Source organism: Ahaetulla prasina, chromosome 1 (genome assembly GCF_028640845.1).
Source record: "Ahaetulla prasina isolate Xishuangbanna chromosome 1, ASM2864084v1, whole genome shotgun sequence".
In the NCBI taxonomy this organism is placed as follows: Eukaryota; Metazoa; Chordata; class Lepidosauria; order Squamata; family Colubridae; genus Ahaetulla; species Ahaetulla prasina.
The window spans coordinates 81,865,122-81,877,207 of record NC_080539.1 but is presented as its reverse complement, the minus strand read 5'-3'; the positions used below and the strand labels follow the sequence as shown (position 1 = coordinate 81,877,207).

At 35.2% G+C, this 12,086-nt stretch overlaps 1 protein-coding gene across 1 annotated transcript in view; it reads left to right on the top strand.

The window, feature by feature from the left end:
* Positions 1-12,086, top strand: part of RYR2 (ryanodine receptor 2) — a 231,018-nt gene that overhangs the window by 132,179 nt on the left and 86,753 nt on the right. The window contains exons 53-59 of the mRNA XM_058171339.1: positions 102-239; positions 927-1,004; positions 1,603-1,678; positions 2,392-2,518; positions 6,110-6,225; positions 8,871-8,935; positions 9,527-9,648. Coding sequence (XP_058027322.1) covers positions 102-239; positions 927-1,004; positions 1,603-1,678; positions 2,392-2,518; positions 6,110-6,225; positions 8,871-8,935; positions 9,527-9,648 — 722 coding nt within the window. The remainder of the gene's footprint in view (positions 1-101; positions 240-926; positions 1,005-1,602; positions 1,679-2,391; positions 2,519-6,109; positions 6,226-8,870; positions 8,936-9,526; positions 9,649-12,086) is intronic.

The window sequence follows — 12,086 nt, the reverse complement described above, 5'->3', positions numbered from 1 at the left end:
ATAGATATCTCGAATTCAATCAAAAGATTGGGTGCTACTAACCAGATGTGAGGACAGCTCTTTTACCACTAATAGGATCATCACATATGCGCTTCTTTCAGGAAAAAGAAATTTATAGATGGCCAATTAAAGAGTCTCTGAAAACCATGCTTGCTTGGGGATGGCGGGTTGAAAGAACGAGGGAAGGAGATACTATGGCTCTTTATAATCGTTCACGTCGGATATCACAGACAAGTCAGGTATATTTTGAGCTGCAAGCACTTCTGATGATGTTACTTAGTAGCTTTATCTGCAATATTTCATAGTTATTTTTTAAAATGCTATTTTGGAGGTAGAAACTACAGCATTCCTTCAGTGTGAGCATTGGCTTCCAAGTTCTGTAATTAGGGGGAAATAATCTAAACTTTATATAGTTTAATGCTGTTTCTTTATTTTGTATTTGCTGTTTTTGAAGTATCTAAAGAAAAAGATTGTGATTTTTATAAAACTCTAATGAATTTAACAGGCCAGTATATAGAAAGAAATGTAATTTTAAATATAAACAAGCTTGAGAGAGAATATGTATTTTTTCTTTTCTAGGAGATAAATCCTTTCTATACATTTACCTTCGTTTTATTGTAATTCAATGCATATATCATCTATTCATTTTTAGGCAAATGTAAAATTGGCATTCTAGAATTCGTGGCATTCAGATTTATGTATTAACTATACATAATAATTAAAAATTATTATTTTGAATAATGAGAACTAGCACAGTCTTAACATTTAGGATTTAATAGAGAAATATATGAAACCGTGATAAACTGATAAATTTGTCAATGTTTTCCTTTTCCTTGATGGAGCCCCTCTGTAGCTGTCATTAAACTTGTTTAAATATGTTCTATTGTTCTTTTTTTCTATTAACACCTCTATTGATATTTATTCAGGTTTCTGTAGATACAGTCCATGGCTATACTCCCCGTGCAATTGACATGAGTAATGTTACCCTGTCCAGAGAGTTACATGTAAGTTACATGGCTATTGTGATCAACATTAAGAATGTAATGTTTTAAGAAGTTTCCATGGCTTTTTCAATACTTAGTTAATGCAGTTCTGTCCCAATCCTCTGATAGTTATCATTTTTTCTCCAACTTTTCTAACAGATGCTTGGACCTGCAATTGGTCTTCCAAGAATGGAAAGGCTTTTGATACAGTGGTTCCAGCTGGTGGAAGGGTAAGAGGCAATTTTTGCCGATTCCTCCTTTCCCTGGCAACTTTCCCTGCTACTTTTGACACTGATCTGGAAGGTTCTCCAGTCTTCCAGACCAGATTTTAGGGAAGCACAAGGAGCTGAAGGGTGAATTGGCAAAAATTTCCTCCTCCCAACTTCCTGAGGGAGCATGCTAGGAGCAGAATTCTGCTCATGCAATTTCTGTAATATTGGAGAGAATTTGTGGAAGTCTATCAAATTAATTATTTAAAAATATGTCTGAAGTTGGTACTTATTTATTTTGGTTCAGACCAAAAATGCAACAATTACTTTGTTTTTTAAAAAATGAAAACAAGCTTAACTAACCTACTAGAGAACAAATTGTAATTATTTATGACTTTCTTCTTCCTTAGGCAATGGCTGAGATGATGGCCGAAAATTATCATAACATATGGGCGAAAAAAAAGAAAATGGAGCTTGAAGCCAAAGGTAAAATCTCTTTTAATATATATATATATATAAATGACCCTAAGCTGACTATCAAGAGTAGTTGTTAAGGACATTCTGCATTTTGAAGTAGAAAATTGAGAGGCCCAGAAATTAACATTCTATAGCCAAAAACAGTATTTCCAGTATAATTTATCTTTTTTGGTTAGATAACTCTGTGATATGCTACATGTAATAATGATTCTGTGCGAAAAATATATTTTAACATTTTAAGTGCAATTTTACATATGGTGTTATGTGATCAATTTGTCATAATCTAAATAACAATTTCTGCAGTGCCTGACCTGGTGAAAGTATTAAATGCATGCAAATAAAAGTGATTCTAAGATATTTATGCAGAATTAATTGTAGAATGACTTCTGCAACATATGACTGAAAATTTTAAATGAACTTCGAGTAAGAGTCCCTTGATAGTAAGATGGGTGGCATATAAATTTAATAAGTAAACTGCATAACAGGCTAATAATATGGATTGTAAGAGTTGGGATTTTCATTCTTAGCAATAAGCATTAGTGAATTAAAATATTAGCATATGGAATTAAATATTACCTATTTTAACAATAAGGAGGATACTAGAAAATATATCTAGCTGGGCAAAGTGAATAATGTAATGCCTATGTTTTATGAAGTTTAATTCCTTTTAAAAATAATGCTACTGCCATTATTTTGTCATTTAATTTCTTAATGCATTCTAGTGGGAGGAGGAAATCATCCCCTACTTGTACCCTATGATACATTGACAGCCAAAGAAAAAGCTAAGGATAGAGAGAAAGCCCAAGATATTCTGAAGTTCCTTCAGATCAATGGCTATGTTGTGTCCAGGTAAATTATAATTGGTTATTGCTGTAGGCTTTAAAGCTGAAATAATCTTCATTATGTACTTTATGTAGCTTAAAAATGTACTGCATGGGAAAATTTTTGTTTTTTATAAGAAAATAAATACATCCGAGATATGCATTTATGTGCTGGTTTGCCCTTTTACAAACAATATCTTCCTTAAATATTTATGTGAAGGCATAAATATTAAATGTTGATTTTTTTTCCTTGCCAAGTCGAAGAGTTATGGTCCAAGATTACATTTCTTAACTGTGGAGAAGTAATAGAAAAATTGAAGATGTCTATGTTGTTGTGAGAAAGAATATGTGAAGAACATCATCATTCTCTCCAGGTTTGGCAGGGAGGAACTCACATGACAGAATTTTGCTCTGCATGAGTTTCCCCCCTTCTCTTTTAAGGAAAAAAAACCAGTAACTGAAATTTGGCGATATTCTCTTTTGCTAAGTTTCTTAATATTTTATTTATCTTCATTGCCAATTGTTATTCTCTCTTCTTCACTTCAATATTTTATTTTCTTCTGTCTCTGTCTCCCTTGCTGGACATTGGCATCAATTAGAAAGAAAATGAGAGGGGTGCAATGGCTCAGTGGTTAAGAGACTGGACTTGTTGGCTGGAAATCAACAACCCAGGTTTGAGACCTGAGCACCATGCAACTTGCCCCAGCTACTGCCCATCTAGCCATTCAAAAGCACACTTTGGTGGGAAACTTACAGGTTCTGTGTGCCATGGCGTATAGTCATGCTGGTCACATGACCACAGAAGTGACTGTGGACAATGCTAGCTCCCTCTGTTGTGACCCAAGCCCATGTAGGTAGTAGTAGACGCACTACTACTCAAAAAACAAACATACTTTATTAGAAGAGCTGAGAATTATCTCATTCTCAGAGTAGTCTAAACTAAATCAAAGCAAATTCTTCATAACACAAGTCTTCAGTCTTATAACCAACCTTGGTCTAATTAGGCAAACTGCCAAAGGCTTTTCTTGGCAAAAGTTCAAAAGCAGAAGATGCCGACAAGAAATAAATGCAGCAAGACAAAGAGCAATTCTGTCAACGTTGCTTTCCGACAAAGAGCCCAAACACCATTGCTGGTCTTTTAAGCCTTATGGGAGGGTCCAATCATCTCTTGGCCCTATTCCCAAGTCATGCTCTTAGCTTTAGCTGCTCTTGCCTTCTGGCAGCTCTTCTCATGCGTGCATTAGGAACAGGCTCCTCCTGTTCCTCTGCCTCACTACTGTCAGCCTCTGGAGGCTCTGGAGTCTGCACATCACTCCCTGATGGCCCTGGCCCCCTCTCTGCCTCTGACGCAGAGCCCCCATCCGGGCCTTCCCCAGCCTCCAGGACTGGCCCATGTTCTTCCTCAGCCTCATTGCTGTCCGACTCCGCTGCCAGCTCCGCAGGCTGCTGGTGGACCACAACACCCTCGGCTAAGAAACGGAGATGAGCACCACACCCTAGAGTCATATATGACTGGACAGGGGGAACTTTACCTTTACTTTAGAAAGAAAACAGGTATCAAATTTAACCAGGAATATTGAGTATGGAACATATTCATTTCAGAGAGATTCGTAAAATGTCCCAAGAAGGTGCAGTCTCAAAACTGTTTTTCCAGTTCTTTATCCCAAGCCTAGCAGCGAGGTAACATCAGGAATGAGGCCAACTGGGGTCCTTGGACAAAAGAATTCTTCTCCAATTGTGCAAAACAATGGGAAGTTTCTTTCAATGCACGGCGAGTTAAATGGACCTTTCCTTGATTTCTCAGACCAAGAGCTTAATGGTTTCATATTCCTGGAGCAGTATTGCCTTATGCGCCAAGATATCAGCAGAACAGAATAATTGTCTCTTAAAAATCACTGCATTTACACTGATTGCTCAGCTGAGAACTTGTTTTGCCATTTATAATTATATTTTCTGATAAGATAAGAGCTCACACGGGAGACCAAAAGATTCTTAGGGGAAAAGAACCCTAAGAATCGGGAAGTAACATGTTTTAACTGAATTGCTCATGAGCAATTCATTTTTTCTAAAAAACACCTTTCCATTAAAAAAACCTTTCCCTCTTTTTGATCTCTTAGTATAGCTCTCTTATATGTATAAGAAATGGAAAAAAGATGGTCATAAACATCAAAAACACTCCCCACTCAGAAACATTTTTCTTTCACCAAGTTGTTAATTGTTCATTGATATTATTGGTTTAATGTTGATTTTTAATTATTTTACTGTCATGTTTTATATTCTGTAATTGTTTTATTGGTTGCAAGCTGCTTTAAGAAACGTAAGACAACAATAGCAACTCATGTAATTTCTTAAATAAACTGATAGGGCTTCATTAAGATGGGAAAGCAAAAGATCAGTTTTGTGATTTCCTACCTTTTAAGAACTTCGTAAGGATGAAGATTTTCATATAAAGAAGAGAAAACATAACTTTCATGGCAGTAACTAGTCTTCTTACTCATAAATGTAGCACAAAATAGCTTTACATATGCGTATTGTCATTCAATCTATTGTTAATAGTTTCTTCTTATGTTTATAATGCAGCAGAAGTCTGTTATTGTGGCTAGAGCACTGATAGATATGTACCAGTTCAGTGTAGTGGTTAAGACACAAGGCTAGAAAGCAGGAGACCACAATTCCAGTCTCACATTAGCCATGAAAACATGCTCGGTGACTATCCGCTCTCTCCTCAGCCCAACCCAGCTCAGAAGGTTGTTGCTGTGGGATAAATAGGGGGAGGAAGGTGTGTTGGATATGGTCACTGCCTTGTGTTATTTGTAAAAATAATAAAGGCGGGACTCAAATAAATAAGTAAATAAAAATAAGTAAAATATTGAACTAGAGACCCACAACGTCAAGCTCCCTCTTTCAGCCATAAACCTTCCTTGACAGGCTTTTACACAACTTAATTCAATAAGTTGACTTTGTAAATATACAAATAGAATGAGACTATTGCCTTATACACTGTAAGCCGCCCTGAGTCTTCGGAGAAGGACGGGATATAAATGTTAAAAAAAAAAAAAAATTCAAGGTGGTATTTGTAAAATTGTAGGTGGGAAAAACCAGAAATACAACCTTGAGTTTCCTACAGCAAAACCAATATAATAAAATAAAATTCTGGTACTGTGGTTTAAATTAATTCATAATTTATTATACCCAAAGGGGCGGACTTTCAAACCTGTCAGTCTCACAATTTAAAATTTTATATCCTGCCCCAACCTGAGGAGATTACAAAAATTTAAAAATTATAAGAAGCAATAATAAGAACAAATCAACCTTCGTCCAAGATGGATACCAGTAAACCTTGGTGGTTTTGAAAGCTAAGCAGAAAGATGTACAGATAAGCTTGCCAACATAATGATGCAGAAGTAAAAGAGCAAAAATAAAATGAGTTACATCAAAGGGTGGAACAAAGTCACTACTTAAAAGGAATGTAATTTAAGTCTAAATTATTTATTTACTATATTCCAATTGATAAATAAACAATGTCATGACTATCTCTATGATAATTTCAAAGTTTGTATAAGATCTCCTTTTTAAATGTTTTCTTAGTTGGGGGCAATATTTTTTTAATTTGTTCCAGAGGCTTAAAGGATTTAGAATTAGACACACCATCCATTGAAAAAAGGTTTGCTTACAGTTTTCTCCAGCAATTGATACGATACGTAGATGAAGCCCATCAATATATTCTGGAATTCGGTAAGATATTGTAAATATATATTTTATATTATAAAATATAGCCTTAAGTTCTTTTACGTGGATAATAAGAAGCACATGGCTTTAGAAAGTGTTAAAAGTATGTGTGATGACCCAGGGCGTGATACAAAGGCAACACAGCCAGAGAACCGATATGAGTTCCTTTATTATCACCAACTGTGCTCCCAATGTCCCTTTCAACTCTCCGACCTGGAGAGAGTTCTTTCATCAACCTGTAATAGTCTTTGGCTGGCAATACTTCAGTTTCAAATGTTGTAAGTAGAAGACTTCTAACAAAAAATCCAAAGGCAAGACAAGGTAATTAATCTGGCAGAGCAAGCAAAATAAGGAATACCACAAGTAAAGTAGCGTGGCAATAAATCAAGCCAGTTGGGAGGATGCCAGGATTCAAAAAAAACACCAGATAAACTCAGCTTTTGTTCCTGACAAACGCCCCTCCCATTTGTCTTTCCTTTTAAACTCCAGCAGCACCTGTGTCTTGTAAAGAGGATTGGGTCCCTTTCCTCCCTCGTAAGCCATGCAACCCACTTTGTTCTCTTCTCCATTCCTCCCTGCACTGCCTAGGCTGAGGAAGGGGTGGGCCTTAGTCTTCATCTGAACCCCCTCTCCCTTGTTCTACCTCTCCCCTGCTCTGCCCAGCCTGACTTTGCTCTTCCCCAGTTTTTTCCATAGCCAATGGATCTACTTTCTCACTCTCTGTCAGCCGTTCCTCTTCCCCTTCGGATTCAGACTCTGACAGGGGCATGACAGTATGTTTTTTTTTTTTTTTTGAGATACAGTTCAACATTACTTCTTTTTGAGCTATAGCAGTTGAACACCTTCATTAATAAAGACTTAGTCCACACACAGTGCTAAGCTGTAGTGTGGTTTCTCTATCCTTGTTGTGCTAGTACATTGTAGTGTTACATTTGATATCAACCAGGTCACTATGGCTTCTGTAATAAGCCAGATCATAAAATGAGTCAGATGCAATCATTCTCGTACTTACTGAAAAAAAATCATAAACTACATAAAAATTTTCCAAAGGAGCAAAACAATTATCAATGAATAGCTGTCCAACTGCTTTGTGCCTGTAGGTAAGGAAGATATAATGTAATGCTCTCTACATGGGGCTCCCCTTGAAGTGCGCTCGGAGGCTTCAGTTAGTCCAGAATGCAGCTGCGCGGGTTATAGAGGGAGCTACGCGTAGCTCCCATGTAACACCGCTCCTGCGCAGACTGCACTGGCTGCCTGTGGCCTTCCGGGTGCACTTTAAGGTGTTGGTTATGACCTTTAAATCGCTCCATGGCTTAGGACCTGGGTACTTACGGGACCGCCTGCTGTTACCACACGCCTCCCACCGACCTGTACGCTCCCATAGAGAGGGACTTCTCAGGGTGCCGTCCGCCAAACAATGTCGGCTGGCGGCCCCCAGGGGAAGGGCCTTCTCTGTGGGGGCTCCCACACTCTGGAACGAACTTCCCCCGGGTTTACGCCAAATACCCGACCTTCGGACATTTCGTCGCGAACTCAAGACTCATCTTTTTATCCGCGCAGGGCTGGCTTAAATTGGGATTTTAATGTTTAAATTTATTAATTTTAAACGGGGTTTTCTTAGTATGGTAAATTTTAATCATTGGGCTAATTTAAAATAAGTTTTTTAAATCGTATTTTAAACTTGTATATTGTATTGTCGGTTTTATTATGCCTGTACACCGCCCTGAGTCCTTCGGGAAAAGGGCGGTATAAAAATCAAATAAAATAAATAAAAATAAATAAATAAATAAATATTTTCTAAGAAGAGTCAGGAAAATTAGATGTAAAGTTTACTTCTTATCAAAGTAACAATAGTATTCTATTAGTAGAATACTGATAATAGTAATAATAATTTATTAAATTTATATGCTTCCTGACTCCCAGAGACCCTAGTAATGTCTGAAATATAGAAAGCTGAGTTTTCAGAAGTGTACACTTCTTCCCCTCTTCCCAATCCGTTTATCACATAAATGAAAAGTAAAAACAACAACAACAACAGTAGTGGGAATTTCTAAGAAAGTGTAATACATTCATGATCCGTTTTAACTTCTTTTTTTTCTTACTTTTGGAAGAAGAACATTTCTGAAAGAAATGGACCAATACTGATAATTCTCTTAAAATATAGAACACTGAATAATATGAGGTTCTTAATATTTACAGTCAAATACTATATAGTAACAATTTTTCAAGTCCTGTATATTACAGCAGTTTTATGAAATCTATAAATTTCTATTCATCAGAAGTAATTTGTATTTTATGTAGCTGAGTTCTTAGCAAATGCCTTGGGGATTTAATTTGCTCTCCTAAAAAGAGAGAGAAAGAATGCCTTTTCAAGCTGCTGCTGATAATGCAAGACACTATTGCAAATTAACCAAGACTGAATTCTGTTTTTGTTTTGTAGAGTATATGAATGTTATATACTGAAATCAAGTTTGTTACTGTGCTGCTTTGTGGGTTAAGAAGAATTTAAAGCATCTAAAATAAAAATCAACATTTCAAGTCATGTAGTACTGTAGAATGGATAGATGAAAACTTTAGTTTATAAAGAATACAGTGCAAAAATTGGCTATAATATATTCAATTAAATTTGTAGCACTTTTTTTCTTATACAGATGGTGGCAGCAGAGGGAAAGGAGAACAGTTTCCTTATGAACAAGAAATCAAATTCTTTGCTAAAGTAAAGTATATGCTGTTTTTCTGTAATATTTATTATGGCAAATTAAAAGTTAATATTAATCAACTGTAAAGCATAGTTACGCCACTGAGAACAAGCCACATAAATGCTGCAGATGGTAGCACAGTAACATGTTCCTGATTGCTAATCATTCAGTGACTTGTAGTGATTTTTTTTTTAATTAGAAAAATAGATGCTAGAAGCAAAAGTTATTCTTTGGCTAGTACTTTGCCAAAGTACTAGGATCCATAACTGCTTGAGCAAGATGATTCTCCATTGCTGAGCTATTATTGCTAATTCAAGATCAGACATAGAAAGAATTTCTGCAATTAAAATAATAAAGTAAAAATATAAGAACATTAAAACTGGAAGCTATTTTTTTACCTCCAGCTAAAAGGATAAAATTTTGATCTAATAGCAAATCCTACTAAAGGACATATTCTAGAGAAAAGTTGAATTTATATTAATAAATCTTGCATAGTCTGTATGTTGACAGGTCTTTAGTGCCATGAAACTGAGGAATAAAAATAGTAGAAGTAAGAAACTGTATTAATCAGTATACAGTATTTTATCACTTCCATGTATTTATTTCAGGTTGTACTTCCTTTAATTGATCAATATTTCAAAAATCACCGCCTGTATTTCCTATCTGCAGCAAGCAGACCTCTGAGCAGTGGAGGTCATGCTTCTAACAAGGAGAAAGAAATGGTAACCAGGTAAAAACATATATAACATAGTATATGATAAAGTCAATTTGCATATTCTAAAACATTGGCAAGTTCATGGATATATTTAGAGACGTGAGAAGCAACAAAAACCCAACATCTATTTTATAAGATTATGAGCTCTAAAAACTGAAATTTGAATAATTTTCTTTATCCTATATCCTATATCTAGTAGTGTTTTCCATGTTTTGTCACCTCTTATATTCTCCCCCCCCCCCATTGCATTTAACTAGAGAGGCTCATAGCTTTTATGTTTTGGCAGCTGATAGTCATCTTGTATACTCTGGAGGTAGAAAAACAGGACATAAATTATACACATGCATATTAATAATTTTGTCATTCTGTGTGCTCTCATATTGATTTCACTAGTATATTTTTACATAAGTTGACATACAAGCATTAACCATATTTCCCTACAGTTATATTAAGAAATTCTAGAATTTCCTTGTTTTTTTACTGGTATTACTGGTACAGATATGCATACACATACATGCTAAAATATATTATGGCTAACATTCCTGTTCCCATCTTTGTATTAACTTCTATATATAGTAAACTTAAAACCAGCAAATGTAGAAGGCATACATTTTCATAAACTATATCTCACATGCATAACTATGCATTTTCATAAACTATATCTCACTTCATCAGCTAGTTTATGCTTTCTAATAAGATAGTAATAAAATGTGCTACCAGACCCCTTGTCAGATTACATATGATGTGATTCTGTTCATTTATGACATCATTAACAGAGTCTTTTAAGCTGGGAAATTTTGAAGGAAGGATATAATGAAAGAATCAGTGTCCAATGTCAATATCCTAGGAAACTAAAATAGGCCAAATATTTGATTCAGTGTATTCAATAATAGCAGGTGATTAAAATGGCATACACATAATCCATCATGTTCTCGTTTAGAGTAAGCAATATAATGCAACATTCAGAAAAAGCAAAGTAGTAAAAAAAATTCTTCTACCACATTTGTGTACTGATTCACTCATTGCCTTTTGTTCTCATCCTTTTCTTTTTGAGGATCTTACCAACTTGACTTTTTCAGACATTCAATCTTTTTTCATATAGACATTTTGTGATTGATCCTCATTTATTCTCCCTACATAATCAAACCCACCTCAATATATTTCTGTTGTACTGATCATTCTGTTTTATATTTAATCAATTCATCACCCATTCATTCTTCATTTTTTATATTCTTTTTTAACCACATATCTTTGTTAAAGGATCTACTGAATTCAACTCAGTTTTAGTTGAATTTAACTCCTGATATACCCAATTCTCACTCCCATAAAACAAAGTGAACAGAAGTATATATTATATACAGTATTTTTCTTTTTACATTTCTTTGTCATAACAGAACACATACCGCTTACTACCTTAATATGCACATATGTGATTGTCTCAAATTGTTTCTCCATCTTTCATAAACATTTTACCAAAGTACACATGAACTTGCTCCATTTCGTCTGTCAACATGGCTATTTGCATCATCAATACATTAATTTTCAAGTTCATGTTCTTTGTTATATCTTACAGTCTGTATAGCAGGGGTCTCTAACCCCTGGGTCTCTGGCCACTACTGCACTGTGGCCTATTCACAAGTGTCGGCGTGCATTTGCACAGCTCAACTTGCATGAGTGGCGCGCACACCTCAACTTGTGCAAGTTGAGCTGTGTATGCATGTGCACACTGGCCCAATGTTCACATGGCCCAGTTTCATTTGCTCCCATTAGGGACCCCTGCTGTATAGCATTCACTGCAAATTATTTGGGTTCTTAATTAACAATATGGATGTCCTTTTACATGTAGACAATGTAGCATCAAATGGCTAGCAAATGGAATTTGAGACTAATAATTATACTATATAGTCAATCCTGTGTAATTCACCTACTTTCAAAACTCTACTATTTTCTTTGAATATGAATATTTGCAACTGTTTTATCCCATTTAATAATTGAAAACAAAATATGAAAATAATAGCAATAGCACTTACACATATACCGTTGCTGCTTTTATAGTCCTCTCTAAGCGGTTTACAGAGTCAGCTTATTGCCCCCAACAATCTGGGTCCTCATGACAGAATAACCGAATAAATATGTAAATACACTTTATCAACTTGTTCTGAATTAGACAAAATAAAAGAAAATTATAATGTTTTTCAGTGTCTTTTTTAAAATTACACTGCTCTTGGATTTTCAAAATAAGATATTGCTTTAGAAATACCTCTGGGACTGATATTTTGAGTCATTAAACTAATCAATGTAACATTAAGCAGTGCAAAGTTTTCTTATATAAAAGAGTGACTGAATTAGTCAACCTATTAAGAGATAATTAAAAGTAATTATGTCATTTTGTCTGGGAGCACTTAATACCTAAGATCAAACATACTGTATAGAACATACATTTCAAGGAATTT